Here is a 17450-nt window from a genome sequence, read left to right as displayed (position 1 = left end):
AAAAAAAAAAAAAAAATTGGGGAAGACCATTCTATTGACGTGGTAAAATGGGTCATCTAGGCTGCGCACCTGCCCGCGCTCCAAATAATTCACCCAAATGAGAACTCCTCACATCAACACAACACTGTGTCTGTCAAAGTTGCTAAATTGGGGCAACTCAATTTTCCCATTCTCATCCTTAGGAAAGATGCCCAGTTTGTAATACACCTCCTCAAACTGTTTGCTGTTTTGTTGGAGCATCTCTTTGATCTGTTCCCTGTCTTTGAAGAAGTCCATCTTATTAGTGTCCTTACCATCTAACCAGTTGTTTATGATATCCCATATCTTGCTAAAAATGGTACGAGACTCATCAACCCCTTCAAAGAAGCTTATGCAATCTCTTTGATGGTTATTCAGTAAAATGTCACCATACTTTTTTCTGCACACTTCACAATCAATGTCCATTTCGTGCACGGGTGGCATGGTCGGATCGAAATAAATTTCCTTCGTGTTGAGGTCCCTTTTTATTTTTGCAAAGGCTAATTTGATGACTTTAAAAATGTACTTTATGAAATTATGGATATATCTGATCACGTCCTTGGGGGTTATGTGGCATTTCACATCCATCTCTTGGGGAAGGATGTTGTTTAGGTGAAACTCGCCGCCCTGCGGGAAGAGGCAAGTTAAAACCATGCAGTGTGGGGGGGTGGGTAACATGTGTGAGACATGGTGAGAAGGCCATGCAACGGTGCCGTAATGGACCGCATCGCTCTGAGCGCTCCTTACCTGGTGCAAGGGATATACCCCGTTGATGATGTTGCACGGGTCGCTGTACTGGAAGGACTCGCGGACGCAAAGAGGAATATTCATGTAGGTATTGTCAAAATTCATGAGTTGGCCATTCAGCGAATAGTTTAGGTCATCTGACAAATAGGCATACGTCAATCTGCTGTTCTTGTCAGCTACATATTTTCCTCCAAAGGGAACTTTTGTATCTGTATCGCTAAGGGGCATAGTATAAGTAAACTCCCCCATGTTATTTTCATTAATGGAATTACTTGGGTACACTACATACGGATTAATGTCTTGAGAAAAGGAACTATTCAAGGAACTGCACTTTTTATTGCACTCTTTCCGTTTTTTATTTTCTACTCTTCGAATAAATACCTTTGCATTGGGGGGCTTGCAACTGAATGGGTTTCCTGGACACCCGAAGTTCATCGAAGGAGTGTTACTCTTACTATCATACTCTTGAACTATGGCATTTGGGTAACTATAATATTCCTTGTACTGAGGCTGTGTAATTCCTATGCTTTCGCTCGTGTAACCATCTATGGTGTACAGCCTACTTACGCTGCCAGGCGCCGTGTCATTTGTTGAGTCAAAACTTTTGTCCACCTTGTTCAATTTTTCATAGTTGTTCGACGTATCCGGAAACATGTTTGCGATTGGGGTGTGGGAGCGCTTTGGTAGTGGAGGAATGTGATACTGTGCCTGAGGCAACGTGTCTGATCGGATAAGAGTGTGTACCTGTACAGCTGCGTTTGCGCGATACAGTTTGTGCAACGTGGGTGGGGCTGTAGATTGGGCGCAGTGATACGTTATTGTTGTGTTTCTATTTCTTTTCACGTTTCCTCTGCTTCTTATCGATGCAGCACGACCACACAGTCACCACTGTTTACGTTTCTGTTTTGTTGTATGTTTTCCCTTTGGTTCTTCCTTCAGCTGCTAAACATGGCAGTGAGCGGCGCAAAGGCGTCGGCAACCTGTGTGCATAAAATGCAGCTTCGCGCAGATGTTCTGTTTCAGGAATAAAGCGCGGGTACATTAAGGGGAATTTTTCATTACAAAACGGGTGAACAAAATGGTCGAATTGTAGCCAGAATAAAGACAAGGAGATCACGATTTATCCGATTTTTTTTTTTTTTTTTTGTCTTTACGTGCAGGTGTGATGCATGCAGGAGCGGGGAACTGTTTTGGTGTCTACTCCAACGCAGTACCTGTTGTAATAAACATTTTTGCAATGCAACCGCGCGAACAATATCAAATTGCTGATACAGTGCGGCAAAATTAGATGTTAAAAACAAAAAAACGTACAACACCGGGAAAAAACAAATTGTGGGGGAAAGGCGGGGACAGGACTAAACTGCCTTTATACACATTTAATATTTTCAAAATAGGAAAAAATATAGAAAACGAAGCGATATATTTTGCACAAACGTTTCTTAAGTGAATATATTTTTTAAAAAATGGCGAAGGGGGCGAGAAGGGGGTCGCATACGAACATGTGCAGACGGGGGAATCGCTGCATGAATGCGTAGTGCATATATTCGTATAGGCGTGAAGCAGCGTGCATGTGCATATTCGCATACGTACAAACTCGTACTTAAATTTGCAATTACAATTGCAATTATGTATACACATATATATACAATTTCGCAAACATTCCCATGAGTACGCACATACAATCACTCTTGACACGGATTTACGAATGCTGCCCCATGTCCATTTTCAAACTCCATGCCAGAAAATACTCGCGTTCGAAAATACGAATGTACAAAACGCAGGTGCACACCGCGTCATAAATTCGTTTTTGCCATGTGTGCCAAACGATGTACCCACTTATTCGCAACGAGGTAGGTTAACAAAAATGGGAAGTGAAGCTGCGCTATTGACTTGTCCTGACAACTCTAATGTTACATCACAACTGTATGACGAAATGGATGAACAGAAAAAAAAAAACAAAAAAAAACGTTATTGCAAATTGCATGAACAGATCATGCGGGTGTGCAAAAATATGCCAAAATATTGCCTGCACATGGGAAAAAAAAAAAAAAAAAAAAACATCGAGCGAATGCAGCTAAAAAAAAAAAAAGCTGTTTTGTACGCGGCCATTTACAACTATAACTTGTTTTGCAAAAAATGCATTTTGCAGTGGGTATTTCACTTTCTCCACTTTAACATTTGCATGTGTGTATTAACTGATTGCCCCCCACACGCGTAATTTCTAGGCGGCATTTTTCAGCCAACTCGACTGTCCGCCTTGGGACAACTGCTATTCTGTAGAGAGGCAAAATAATCAGAAAGACATGTGCAAACATAATTAAAACGGCAAGGTGTGTGTTCAATGCTTTTTCTTGAAAAGAGTTACATTTAATTGGCAATATTCCGCCTTGCCTTGTTTCAACATTGGAACATTTTTAATTATACCCTGTCTTTACACCCATTTTATGGGTAAATATTTGCAATTGGGGGAGGTTTTCTTTTTTGTTTTTTTCGTGTGTGTTTTGTGTGCACTGTGCTTAACTCAAGTTGACAGAAACGAGTAGACACATAATAAATGGCAACAAGGAAAATCCCACAAATCGGTATGTGATGAGTATTTTATTTTGACTTTTCCCGTTCGCTTGGCTTAATTTGGCATTTCACTTTGTTCATTCGTTGAATGCTTCTGTTATTTTTCTGCTACCCCTTTGGAAGCAGCGCTAAACTAACAACGAATTAGCACCAGTGTTGTTTGCTCCACGGCGATTTATTCCCCATTTCGTTCTTTAAAAAAAAAAAAAAAAAAAATGAGTGTGAAAAAAATTGTGCCAAATGTGCTTCTTACAAATGCACACAGGCGTGCACTCAAAAAAAAGAACAAAGGCAGGGAACGAAATAGGGCAGATGTGCAAAAGGGGAACACAAACCCCCCCGCGCTCCCTGAACTACGCCATTTTTGTTCCTTACTACAACATCTACATGCAGCTCGTTAGTTCATTACATGACGTTATATTCAACAATTATTTTGTTAACAAAATGGATAAGGGTTATACATATAAGCTTCTGTATTCACGTAAATAGCGATTTTTTAAGACGCTCTTGTGGCTACTTCGCGTTGCAAAATATGAAAACGACTGAGTTTGAACAAACCCCAGTGGCCTCCGCAAACGAGCACAAGTCGGTTGTGCGTGTAAGTAGTAAATGAACTGAACTACGCGACGTTTCAAAAAAGAAAAAAGACGCAGAATTGGCAGAGGTGCCAAAAATATGCGCATATTATGTACATCCACCAGATGGGTACAAAATTACCCATCGGGAATGCCTGTGTGGTGATGGAGAAGCCCGTAGCTACCCCAAAACAAACTCGTTTTGACACATAAAAGGGTGATGTTTCAAATGGATCACAATATTTAAAAAAAAAAAAAAAAAAAAAAAAAAAAACGCATTCACGTATACATGCAGACGGACTGCTCCAAACGCACGAGCCGCATGTCCACCCTCAACACTTATCATCATGGTAGAGAAAACTGTTCTGGCTGCTCCCTGGTTTCGCATCCGCATGTGTGTAGTTGTCAATGGGCAATTTTTTTTCCTTAGCAGAAGATAACATCGATATGATGGATAGGACTAAGCCCGAAATGGACAAACTAGGGTTGTAGTCATCACCGAGGAGGCTTAAACATATGTCTCCATTAGAATACACATGAGTATGTTTAGGTGGCTTCTGTAAAAAGTATACAATGGGGGGCTTCAAAGGATAATCATCTGGAAATATTATCTTAAGTTTGTAAACTTCATTAGCGTATATACTATTTTCCAGTCCTACATATTTCACAATCCAGATGCGGATATTATTTGGGTGTACATCTAGGGTGCAATTAATAGGGGGGTTATTCAGGAAGTTATGTAACTCCTTCTGTATTCTGTAGTTTGCATTCCCCATGTTGTACTTTGTCCTCATGTGTTTCTTAACGCTTTTGGATGGTTCCAAGCTACACATGTTGGAGCGATTATTGTGTGGATTAATCGTGCATAGTCGATTTGTAACCCTGTTCATGTTCTTGTGTGTATTACTTTTCTTCATTTGGGGTAATATCATACCATTTGCTACCGCCCTTTTTAGCTTATTCTTTGAGCTATTAGTGTTGTTCTGCAGTCTGCTCCCCCATGATGTATTCTGGCCAAATGGATTACTATATTTTAAACTTTTGCATTTCACAAAATTGCCCTTTAGATGTGACGTTAGTAGGACTACGCACCATGTGATTACACATTTCCGCAGCTGCATTATTTTTAATTAATGTATTTATTGTTTTGTGTGTTCTAGTTGGTGAGATTGGTTATCCACCTGTTCCATGCCATTCCTAGGTCTCTCACTCTTCGTGTGTATGCCTTTTCATTTGGGGGGGCACGTTTATTACTTAGCTATTTTGAGGTGAGCAGCGCATGGCCGAGGGGAGTAATCACGGACCTGCGTCTGGTAGACCCCCACAGGATTATACCACAGTGTATGCTTTTTTACACCCGTCTGCCGCTTCTACCTCTAGGAGATTCAGCCCTGACGTAAAGTGAGTGCTGCATGCTGCTACTCCTCTACCAGCTTATATTCTGTGTACTTGCAATGCTTCCAGTTATCCTAACCTAATATGAATGCCTTATCCACACTTTGCGCATGGCAAGCATAGTGAGAACTCCCTACATGTGGGGAAGAGGCCACATGAAGTGAATGCCTCGAGTGGGGTTGAAAAATCGATTAGGAAAAACGGCTTGTACAAGATTCAGGCTGATTAAAATGGTGGCTCCTGTTGGCACATCATTCTTTACCACTTTTTTTTTTTTTTTTTATTATTCAAACGTAGGAGGAAGCAGCAGGATATTCCTTTTCAGGATTTTTCATTTTCGGAACAAAAAAAACGCATGAGCAAAAATATCCCATTTTGTGAGTTATCCCCCGTTTGGCATGCTTCGCCCCTTGTGCACCTCCAGGCAAAGAGGTATCTTCGTATGTATGCACTTGGGCATATGCATCTATGGTACCGCTTTTCAGTTACACGCGCAGTTGGGGCTGGTGCAACAGGGGAACACACCCGACTGCATATCTACTCAGGTGTAAAACCTTGACGAGAGGGGAACGGCCTATCTGGTGAAGAGAAAGAACTGAACAAATGTAACTTAACGTTATTTCATCGCTCGATGAATGCCATATATACACACCACCATCGTGTGATAACTTTCATTGCGAATGCCTACTTGCAAAATGCTTAGCACAAATCGGACGGGGAAACGCTGGTGACTCCCATCGCTGCACAAAAGCAATTTTCCCCACTGCATTTATTTCACCCGCGACCGTATCCGGGATCCCCAAGGCGAATGCCCCTTGGGCAAACATGTCCCCCCCATGTAGTAGTGAAAAAAAAAAAAGGGAAGCGAACGGGTTAGCAAACAAGCGGACGAACAAACGGTGGGCCAGCCAACCCCAGCGCCGCCAAGTAAAACAAATCATTCCCCCCCTCTTTTTTTTTTTTTTTTTCCAAAATTAAGCACACCAAAATCTGCATACATAATACGCGAGTACCGCTTTTCATATACCCCACCTTGTGCCATTTCCCCGAAAATGATATCATACAAAAAAAAAAAAAATGGCCATTCACTTCTGACGTACACACTTTTCTCATTTGAAATTAAGATAAACACTTGTTATATATACTTCCATTCAATTTATGTGAAAATCTTTTTTTTTTTTTTTTTTTTTTTTTTTTTTAGCCATTTAATGTATCATCATTTACAATTTTGAAAAAAAAAAAAAAAAAAAAAAAAAAAAAAAGAGAGAGAGAAAAATGGGAGGACTAAGATTTGGTATGATATAACTATAAAAGACTATCCACCTAAATGTTCATTTTATTTTATGTGTTCTCCTTCCCTTTTGTTTTGCCCCAAAATATAGAATTAAGCGTATGTCTCTTTTGACTTAAAAGCTATTTACACTTGGCTTATTTTACCACACCGCATTGTATACAAACGAGAGTGTGCGTGGAGCTAGTCACACGGATGCACATGTGAAGATGTATACGAGATAGAGTACACGCATACCCACTCAACTAGATCTGTCTCCGACAGGAAGCACATCCTTCAAATCACCCCGTGCGAAACTAGACACGAATTCCACACATATTCATAACGGCTACCCCCACGCAAACCTGCGGTTACGGCAATACTAGTTTGATTTGAATATTCTGCAAAAGCTCACTGCACAGACATCAATTCAAGCTGTGGCTATCCTTCACCCACCCCCTGTGCCTATGTCAGACGAATAAGCGAAACAGGGACACATTCCTTGCTTCACTAAAAATGTCCTAAGACATTTTCTTCCACCACTTTTACGGGAAAGCACTGTAGACACTTCCAACACAATATGAACATTTTAAATATAAAAAAAAAAAAAAAAAAATTTTCCTATGAAGAAGACAGTGAAGATGAGGATGGAGAAGGGAGGCAGGACAACGAAGGACATGAAGAACAGGGGACTGAAAACAACGCATACGCCAATGTGAAGGAAAATGTTCAGTGCGACGGTGGAGGTGATACAGCGGAGGCAGCATCCGATGCAGCTACCGACGCAGGGGCGGAGGATGACTCAAAGCACCGCACAGTACCCGAAGGGGCATCAGAAAAGGCCAGCAATGAGGACAGTGATGAGACACATGCCGTTCCAAACATGAACGCAGCAAATGGGGATGATGTCCCTCCGGAAGCTGAGGAACCGGAGCAGTACCCCAGCGGTAATAATGATGAAAATGGGTTAAAAAAGAAAAAAAAAAAATTGAGAAGGTTGAAAAAATGCAGTGATGAAAGTGACACTCAGGAGGCGGATGAACAGAATAAGGTTCATAAAATTAGTAAAAAGAATTTTATCGTAAAGAGTGTCGCACATGAAGGGCAGGGGAAGGAGGATGACGATGGAAATTACCCGCCTGATGACTATGGACACGAAACGGCCCCTGGGGGGGAAGCAGGGCAAGGGGGCAAAAAAAGCCAGAAGGAGATGAAGAAGAAAAAAAAGCAGAACAAAAAGGCCAAAGAGGACAAGAAGCACGGCGCCAACTCCGATGTGAGCTACGGCGATGATCAGGACCAAGATGAAGAGGAGGAAGAAGACGATGATTACGGGGGATACAACTCCGATGACCACTCGGGCAGTGAACCAGACGAGGAAGACGAGCTCTCCCAAGGAGAGAGCGACGAGGAGAAAAAGAGGAAGAAGTCCCGAAGAAAGAAAAAGGCACGAGAGACTACCCAAAAGAAGAGCGAATTAAAGGGTAACGAATTTAAGGGAGATAAAGATGAAGACGACTCGGCACAAGTGAAGGACAGAAAAAAGAAAATGAAAAACTCCAAACTGATGGAGGACATCAAGCCAGATGAAGACAAAGTGAAATTAAAGCTAATTTGCATGTCCTTCCATAAGAAGGAATACGACATTGAGGAGTTCATAATTGAAAGCTTGAAGGTAATTATTCCCCAGTACAAAAGGGAGGTGTTCCTGAACCAACACAACATAATCATTGACAATACCAGCAGGGAGGATTTGAAGAACCTCGAGGTTTTCTGGTTCGACAGGTTGACAAGGAACAGGCGCCGAAGCATAATTAGCTGCTTCACCACGTTGGGGAAAATGGGCCTTGAGGGAAAAGCAACGAACGTGGGGGGCGATCATGAAAATGTGATGAGTGTTCCAGAAATTGTGACTAGTGTGCCTGAAAATGTTGCGAGCGCTTCCGAAAATGTGACCGGCGTTGCGGAAAACGGAGGCGGAGGGGTCGCCTCAGAAAAGGGAGCTGGCCCGGTGAACACCCTCCTGGAGAATATATTCACCAAGAAAAAGGACCAAATAATAGTGGACCACCTCGCTGCGCTCTGCACACAACAAGTGAAATTAGTCAAGGAGTACATCTCCTACGTGAGGAAAAATATATTCGACCTATCGTCCATCTCAGAAAACAACGACAAAATAAAAGAATTGAACATCCTAGATCCGGTAAAAAGGAGGGAACTGTTCTTTTACCTTAATTTATGTATCTCCATGAATTACATTCAAGAGCAGGCCCCAAATGTGTACGCTCTTCCAAATGATCTCTCTCCAGACATTAGAGGATTCAATTTGCACCCCATGTTCTCTCACATCAATAAAAAAAAAAATGAACCAATAAGAGAAAAAGTTGGAAATCCTTGGGAAAAATTAAAATTATTAAAAAAATCCCAAAAGACAGATGTAGCAAATAAAAGTGGTGAGGCCAGTATGCGCAAAGGTGAAGTGGCTGCACAAATGAGTACAAAAAAAAATGAAATAAATGAGGAGGAGCAACCAGAAGGGGAAGAAAATGATGAAAAAAAAAAAAACAATAAACACACAGACGATAATGAAATGGTTCACAAAAAAATTCTCGAAGATGAAGAAAAAAAAAAAAAAGCATTAGAAGAAATGAAAAAAAAAAAAAAAGAAAAAGATGAAAAAAAAATTTACAACGTGTATTCTCTACTCGAATCAGCTGCCCAGTATTTTGGAGAAGGGCCAAAATATTCAAACCCTAATATACATGAGTTCTACAAGTCCAATAATAATCAGCTCGTTTATATCAAGCCACCAGGAAATATAGACGAGAAAAATATCTTAATAAATTACTTTTTGCAATTTCCAAGCATCACCAAAAAGCTAGAATATAATAAAAGAAGAATCTACGCTGAAAATTATGGCCTTGTTAAAATTATTAAAAATAGTGATAATCTACCCGTCAGTTTTTCTTTGAATACACATCCCTGGCTGCTAGAGCCATATCAGGAGTTGTGGAATGAGCAAAACAAATTGAACAACTTTGGCATTTTCAATATGGCCAATTTGTTACGTGACGATGAGGACGAGTTGTTGAGCTTCGAGAGCAACCAGTTCTCCCTCACCAGGGGGGACGCGCAAAAGGGAGCAGCGGTGAAGATGGGCCCTGTCAAGATAGAGCCGGTGAACATAGACCAGGTGAAGACAGAACCGGTGATGATTGACGCGGTGAAGATAGAACCGGTGACGATAGAGGCGGTGAACATGGACCCGATGATGGTAGACGCGATGCAGGTAGACGCGCCACAGGACGGGAACTCCAAATGTGACGCTGCCCAACAAGAGGAATCTCCCCCCCTCGCCCCCAACGAACCGGGTGAACATGCCGCCGCATTGCCCATCGAAATAAAAATAATTGACAGCAAAAAGAAAAACGATTTTCTCACCAAAAAAATTAAAAAGTTCTGTTCCAATGAGGACTCTAAACAGCTAAAACTGACGTCCTTTCTGAGTAGAGAAAAAGTCAGCAAAAATGTGGAGGCGATTAAAAAAAGGGAGAGCGAAGAAACAGAAAAGGATATGTCCACCGCAGGAGAACTAAGCAGAAGCGTTGACGCAAAGCAAAAGGAGGAACAACCGAGTAAAGAACCCCCTCTAGACAGTGAAAAAGAAGACACAGAATACATTAAAATAAAAAAAAAAAATAAGAGAGTATTAGACGACGAAGCGATTAATGAGATATATGACAGGCAGGAGGATAATGACAAGAATAAGGGATCCCACGTGGACCAAACAAATGGAAAAGATTGTGCACCAAGTGGGTCCACTGAGCAGGAGGGGCAGCAGGCCAACCAAGAGTTCTCCACTTCCAGTAACAATCCTGACTGGGTTAAGGACCATGATGGGGCTCAAGACGATCATGGTGAGCAGCAAGACGGAAGTGTGCAAATAAAAAAACTAAAAAAGAAACATGTTCCTGGGGTAGACGACATCGATTACGACGCTGATGATGGCGGCGACGACGATGGCCACGATGACGAAAAGGAAAGTGAACACACAAAGGAAGATGAGTCCAAGAACGAACAGGCAGACAAAACGAACAACCCCCTATATGAGGCTTTAAAGGAACAATTGGCAAAGGAAAAGAAAAGGTACACAGAAGGACGAAGCGATAGTTTTGCAATTCACGTTTGAGGGCAATTTGCAAATCCTGTTTGTACTCCCACATCTTGTGCGTTTTGGATACATGCGGACAGTACACTACGTACAATCGGCTGTAAGCTGCGTTAAATGCACGATGGCGCACTAAATTTGTATTTTCCTTTTTTTTTTTTTTTTTTTATGCAAAGGCTACGGGACGGCAAGATGAAGCAGGTGTTCGAGTTAGAAGCAGAGGAGAGTGACGACGAAAATATTGAAGACCCGGAAGAAAGGAAGAAGGCGCAGCTGCTAAAGAGGAAGAAGGACCAGGCGGATGACTCCGATGATGACGAACAGTACAACAGCGAGGGGTAGGTCTTTTGCTGCATATATAACTGAACATCCTTGAGGTGGTTGAGACGGTGCAAATTGCAGCGCAAGGGAGGGGTGTTCCGTGGATTCACTCAATAGGCACCCACGACTGATCCCTCAATTAGTATCCCGTGCTGCCCACTTTATCCACTCCCTCCCCACACACCACTTCTCAGACTTAACGAATTCATAAACAACGAAGAGTACAACAGCGACAATGAAGTTGTCAAACTTAAGCACAAACAAGAAATGGAACAATTGGAGGAAGACATATTTTTAAAAAAGTTCACCTACAAGGGGAAGGAATTTAACAATGAACTTACAAACAGAGAAAAGCTAGAGTTAGAAAGAGAGCGCCAACTACTACGAAGGAAGAAACTGCTATTTGACAAAACATTAGGACATATGAAGTTGAGTGACTTCGAGTCAGATAGCAGCACAAGCAGTAACACCAGCTCCAAGAAGAGAATTAAAAACACCATGTATGAACCGTTCACAGAACTTGAAAATACAAAATTGTCCAAGAGGAATCATCACACTGTTGGTGGGCCTTATAATGAAGGTGCCTTGAAAAAGGGCGAGTACCCCGCAGACTTAGAGGGCGAGCACAGAAGGAAACAGAGTAAGTGCCCCAGCATTCCGTGCCCTCATATGTGCCCAGTTAGGGGGTTGCCTTTTTTTCTTTTTTACCTTCAGTGTGCTACTCTATTCCGCCTCACTGCATAGTCGCTTGCCCATTCTCCACTCTTCACCCCGCAGTCTTAGAAAAAATGGACAATGTCATGTACACGAAGGAGATTAAAACGAACGAAGGGAAACGAATTGTAATTAAGAAAAAAAGGAAAATTCGTTTCCACCAGGATTTGTCCGACGTAACAGTCACCGAGGAGGAGAATGTTGACGCATACGAAAAAACGAAGAAGAAACCGAAAAAGGTAAATACAAACTTGGTTGAGCAACCCAAGTCTTCAACTGTCACCATTTCTAACAAAGGAATTAATCATAATAACAAGGCCTCCATAAAATGGAATGACAACATAAAGGACATCAGCGAACTGGACACACCCACTAATAGCGAGGTGTTTAAAGGGTTCAGGAAGGTCGAAAATGCGCAGTGACACAGTGGTGTTAGTGGAGCAATGAAGTCGTGGCGTAGCGGTATAGATATTAAACACGTTAGTGTATCCAGTACCGATGCAAGAGCGCGGTTGTCTGCCTGCGAGCAGTGCGAAATGGCCAACCCAGGAGCAGACAGAAATAAGTAAATTGATTCCTTGGATAACTGGTTGATCGCTACACGAATAAACTGATCTGCGCAACATTGGTGCACATGTACGTGTGGCCATGTGGCTCCCCCCGTCAGCGGCAACTCCTTCCCCGTGCCTTGTCCAGCCAAAATTGGAAAAAAGGGAAACATCCTCATGGAAGTATGCCTTACATGTTATTTTTAGTTTCACGCACATGTGTATATACGCATAAGCAGGCTGCTGAAGGCACACATGCGTATATATGTGTGCATGTACATTTATGTGCACACGCGCCTGTATCCATAGCTCATTGGGCGCACTCCTTTTGAATAGCCCCATATGCTTAAATTTTTTGCACGGCATGATTTATCGTATGGTTATTTGGGCGACAAAGTGCGTGCCTTGTTGTCATCATGTTTTCTCATACTTTTTCCTTCTTTGGGCTCCTCCTCAAATTGTGCCATTCATATGTGCGAAACCTTTTAAAGCGCAACGTTTTCGAATAAAACAGTTTATGCACTTAATCGTAGGTACCCCATGTCAAGTGATAATTTTTTCTTAGTTTTCGTTTCGCTTATTTTTCCGCATTTTGCTTAATTTTGAATTGTTTTTGCTTTTTTTTTTTTTTTTTTTTTTTTTTTCGTTTTATTAAGTTAGCACATTTTAAACTTATGTTTTCCTTTTTTTCTTTTCTATTAACAAACTTACAAACCTGATAACACATTTAATGCTGTACCGCCGTAATGTATTTTCCCCCACCAATTTCATTCCCCTCCTATGAATGAATAATTGACCGCAAAAAGGGGACATTCGCAAAGTTCACAAAATTCACCTGAAAGGGTCCTACATAAGTGTGTATATTTTTATACACTGTGCGGGGAAAATGTAAACAAAGAAATATAGGCCAGTTTTGTGAAAATTGAGATTTTTTAACAACATTTATGAGAACTTTATGTTTTCTCACACAACGAGAAGAAATAATTGCTGCCCACCCCCCATTTGAAACCGTATCCCCTTTTTCGTGTTTACGTTCTTAAAAACAAAAGTACATAATGAATAACAAAGTCAGTGTGCCCTATGAAATTTGTGAAATAAAGAAAGTTGCCTTTGAGCTCCCCAAGGAATTTCACCCGAATGTGAAATACGGTTTCCTCAGAAATTTCCTTTTCGGGAAATACACCTTCTACTACGTAATGAGCAAGAGACAATTATGAGTTCCCTGTGCTCTGCATATATCTCGAGCATATTTAGTTTTACCATTTCTTCACCAGCACCCCAGACAGCTATGCCACTCTTTTAAAAACATGTCCTGTCCATTGTTACGTTGCACACGAGAACAGCTTTTTAGCAAAATTCACCTGAACATTTTTTTTTTTTTTTTTTTTTTTTTTTTTTTCCTTATTTTGGCTAGTTCAAGACCATTTTTAAAGTATCCGCAAAGGTGTCCGCAGGTTTTTTGCTTTTTTACTACCCCCTGGATAAAGTCCATTGCAACATCCGCAGATTTGTAATACATTTTTATAAAGACCGAACTGCTTTCCCACGTTTCGAGGAAGCACTTGCATTTGTCTACATTTTCAAATGCAACATTGCTGCTTGTTGTGTGTTTTTTGCAACATGGTTTTCGTTTACCTCATGTTGTGTTTTTCCCCCACACCCACGCATCCCATTGCAGAAAAATAATTTAAAAAAATAGAATTAAAACTTGTTACCACTTGATGAGTTCGTAATGATGGCAGGAACATTCGGATAAAGCGAAAAATGAAGAACTTCTCATTTTTGGAAAGCCTTTTTTCTTAGCAGATATATTTTATGCAAACGTTTTTACAACGTACTTCCTGTTGTGTTTTTTTTTTTTTTAACATGTACAAACTTAATTTTTAAATGTGTGCATATATGCATGTCTCGGTTTGAGCTTTCCGAGAACACAACTAAAAATAAAAGAGCATATCGCTATTTTTCCAAAATCTTTAAAAATTAGCGGACATATAGTTGAGCACAAATGATATCCTGTATGTCTGGATAAGAACAACGATTGCTGCCAAAGCGGAAGTATTTTTAACCACAAATTGCACCACGATCGTCGACAGCTCGTAAAAATGTACCACCCCATGGGGAACTAATTTTGTAATATTCACACGCAGACATAAAAAGGAAAACAAATTTCTTCTCCCCATCTGCTTTTACGTTTTAACTAAAAGGACCAAAATCGTGCACAGTGACTATTTCTACTTTTACCTTTTGCTCTTAAAAAAAAAAAAGGGGGAACGAATCATGACAACTGGGGATAATCAGCTTAACACCGTGATGCCACTGTAAATGTTGTGCGCGCATACTCTTTCGCAACATAACAAAAAGCGATGAGATGAAATTAGAATCAGTGTCATATTATAGCGGTAGTAACATAAAAGGCATTACAAAGCTGGCACTTATGTTGCCTGCTACACCTTCTGATTCGTATCTGCTTCTAGGTGTCAACTTGCTCAAAGGTTCTCATTTTGTAGAGGTTATAACTGCTAAAACGTTCGGACGTACCTAGGAAAAATAGGACGGGAACATAATTAATTGTTATGTATGCTTCTTTGTTGTAAAAAAAGGGCGTTCTTTATGGGATGAAAAAATTGTGCACATAGAAGGTGGCTTCCCCCGCTTTGTCCCGGTATCTCTGCCCCGCACGTTGCTAAGCGCACATTTGGGATGTTCTGCAAGAGCCTTTTTATCGTTATGTTATGCCACGTCATTCTAACCTTCCGCGAATGCAATTTTTTCTATGGCGCTTGCACACGTAAATTGAAAGGTTGGCTAAAATGTTGTTCTTTTTCCGCGTGCACAGGTATTTTTTTCAAAAATGCTGAGATTGCTGCTTAGCCAGCAGCAGAAACTCTATCCCAGTTTACTTCAAACTTGGGGAAAAAGAGGGGCGTAATTTGAGGTACACTCCACCATTAAGATGCTGCAAGCTTAACGCTTTTCTATCCTAAGCATCCCTTTCCGCGCTGCCTTTTATGTTATTTTTGTTTTTTGGGCTGTGTGTCACAAAGTCCCTATCCTTCACCTTGGAGTCTCAAGATGCATTTTTCTTCCCTTCTCGCATGAACCGTCAGATTTTTTTTATAAAGATGCTCTACTTAAAAAAATGTTCAATGCTGGGAGATACCTCAGAGCAAGCTACTATAAGAACAAGAACACTTTTCATGTAAAGGGAAGCAGACATTTGCATGGATTCGCCAAAAGTAGAAGCGTGCAGACAAATGCCATCAAGAGAAAAGATAGAATAAATAGGGGGAAGTTTTTAAAATTCAAGGAAAAGCTGCAACTCATCATTTTCAGCTCCGTATACTTTTTTGCGTGCGACTATGTTTACCATGTGTATGTGCTGCGCGCCAACGCCAGCAGAACCGCCAATAGCACCTCCAACCACAGCGGCGAAGACGCGCGGAATGATGCAAAATACAAGGATGAGCACACCGGTGGGGAGGGGGGGTTTGGCACAACCATGATGGAGTATATCAAATGGATGAACATATTTTCTAGTGCACAGGGAAAGGATGGACAACAATTAAAGCAACAGGACGGTGAATGTAGGGGGGAAAATGACGACCACAAGGTGAAGGGTCAAAAAGCTTCCCATAAAAAGGATCATCTCTCAAGCGACAGAGGTGATGCAAGAATTTGCAGCGTATGTGAGGAAGACCCATACGAAATAAAGATAAATCGCGTTAAGCGAAGCAGCGGGAAGGAGGAAAGTAGTAAAACGGGGAAACCTGATCAATATGGTCAATCTTCCTATGCCCGAAATCAGAGAGACCAACAACATAACCATGACGGGAGTGGCAGTGGGCGAAGCCACCCTAACAACGGCACTCCCCAGCGAAGTAGCATCGGGGGAGAGGAAAAAAACATGAAAGATCTAATTGTGAGTAACTTTTACAGGAATGATCTTTTCAATGGGTGTAATTTATTTCTGTTCGCCAACGGAGTTGTGTTTTTATGTTGGCGTCTAAGTGACGTCGCAGGAAATAAAAAACTTTTCCACTTCATGTGCAGGAACTTTATCTGCTCATATGAAAATGTTAGAAGAAAATATTACCACACGATTTTTACAGCCTCCATGAGCCACATCACTCTTCCTCATTTTTTATTTAACATGTGGGCATTCCATACCATAAGTAACACCCTGTTGAGTCCAGAAATTAAAGAGAACAAAACAAATTATTATTTTTTTTTTAATTATAAATCGAGCGTGTTGGAAAAAAAAATGACAGACAAGGATATCATGAAAATATATGCCTTATCTTCCATCGTTTCGACTGTCCCCTATATTCTTTTACACAGAAGCAATCAACTGCTAGGAGCATCTGGAGCTGTTATGGGCCTTGTGTACATTTTGTCCACAGTTAAACCAAATGAGGTCTTCGTCTCATTATTTCCTCTTCCATACCTAAAGATGACATCCCTGCAGCTATGCCACCTGTCCATTTTAACCAATTTTGTATTTCTTTTTTGTAGAAGAAATCATTTCAACATTGCGTGGCTAGCACATTTATTTGGTCTAATGGGAGGGGCATTGTATAATTTGTACCAGAGAAAAAAAAACAGTAATATGAATTACTATCCCTTTATTGAATTGTCCCTAAAAAATGGACCCATTGATTATCTCAATTCTTATCTAGACTTTGTAGATTTTATTAAATGCCTGCAGCTCCAAGTTAGGATTTTCTTTTCCCTCGACCCACATGCCATGCAAAGCATGAACAGGAAAATCATCTCCATTAAAAATATGCAGTCGCAGAGACGCATGATGTACCACAAGTTGAAGGTTAAAAATTTAGAGGCCATGTCCAAGTGAGATAGACAGGTCTCTTGGAGAAGGCGCGATGAGGAAAATAATAAAGGGAAACAGAATAATTCGTATGAAGGGGACAAAACACTCCCTTTATGGTAATACGGATGGGGAAGTTACACTAGACCGGGGTACCGCCCCCTTCGCAATGGTAATTAACGTGATGTATTACGTGGGGAGTAGGTGTTAAAACATAGTGTACGTTGGAAGTACCTTCTCATTTAACCTCATTTTTTGGCGAAAAAAGTGATTATTTGCGTGAACCCTTAATTATGGC

At 41.0% G+C, this 17450-nt stretch overlaps 5 protein-coding genes across 5 annotated transcripts; 3 read left to right on the top strand and 2 right to left on the bottom strand.

The window, feature by feature from the left end:
* Positions 1 to 108: 108 nt before the first annotated feature.
* Positions 109 to 1419, bottom strand: AK88_04459 (uncharacterized protein; the record flags this gene model as incomplete). Its single annotated transcript, XM_012482069.1, has 2 exons — positions 109 to 645; positions 766 to 1419. The coding sequence occupies 2 exons, from the start codon at positions 1417 to 1419 to the stop codon at positions 109 to 111; spliced, it is 1191 nt and encodes a 396-aa protein (XP_012337492.1).
* A 2824-nt stretch (positions 1420 to 4243) lies between these two features.
* On the bottom strand, positions 4244 to 5032 carry AK88_04458 (uncharacterized protein; the record flags this gene model as incomplete). Its single annotated transcript, XM_012482068.1, has 1 exon — positions 4244 to 5032. One exon carries the CDS (start codon positions 5030 to 5032, stop codon positions 4244 to 4246), a length of 789 nt encoding a protein of 262 aa, XP_012337491.1.
* A 2124-nt stretch (positions 5033 to 7156) lies between these two features.
* AK88_04457 (uncharacterized protein) lies at positions 7157 to 12201 on the top strand (the record flags this gene model as incomplete). Its single annotated transcript, XM_012482067.1, has 4 exons — positions 7157 to 10722; positions 10921 to 11082; positions 11260 to 11705; positions 11843 to 12201. The coding sequence occupies 4 exons, from the start codon at positions 7157 to 7159 to the stop codon at positions 12199 to 12201; spliced, it is 4533 nt and encodes a 1510-aa protein (XP_012337490.1).
* Positions 12202 to 13382: 1181 nt separating this feature from the next.
* AK88_04456 (uncharacterized protein) lies at positions 13383 to 14649 on the top strand (the record flags this gene model as incomplete). The annotated part of the gene is made up of 2 exons (XM_012482066.1): positions 13383 to 13520; positions 14485 to 14649. The coding sequence occupies 2 exons, from the start codon at positions 13383 to 13385 to the stop codon at positions 14647 to 14649; spliced, it is 303 nt and encodes a 100-aa protein (XP_012337489.1).
* Positions 14650 to 15466: 817 nt separating this feature from the next.
* AK88_04455 (uncharacterized protein) lies at positions 15467 to 17179 on the top strand (the record flags this gene model as incomplete). Its single annotated transcript, XM_012482065.1, has 1 exon — positions 15467 to 17179. One exon carries the CDS (start codon positions 15467 to 15469, stop codon positions 17177 to 17179), a length of 1713 nt encoding a protein of 570 aa, XP_012337488.1.
* Between the last annotated feature and the right edge of the window lie 271 nt (positions 17180 to 17450).

This window comes from Plasmodium fragile (genome assembly GCF_000956335.1).
Source record: "Plasmodium fragile strain nilgiri unplaced genomic scaffold supercont1.63, whole genome shotgun sequence".
Taxonomy (NCBI): Eukaryota; Apicomplexa; class Aconoidasida; order Haemosporida; family Plasmodiidae; genus Plasmodium; species Plasmodium fragile.
The sequence above is the reverse complement of the archived record's forward strand: the minus strand, read 5'-3'. Positions and strand labels throughout refer to the sequence as shown.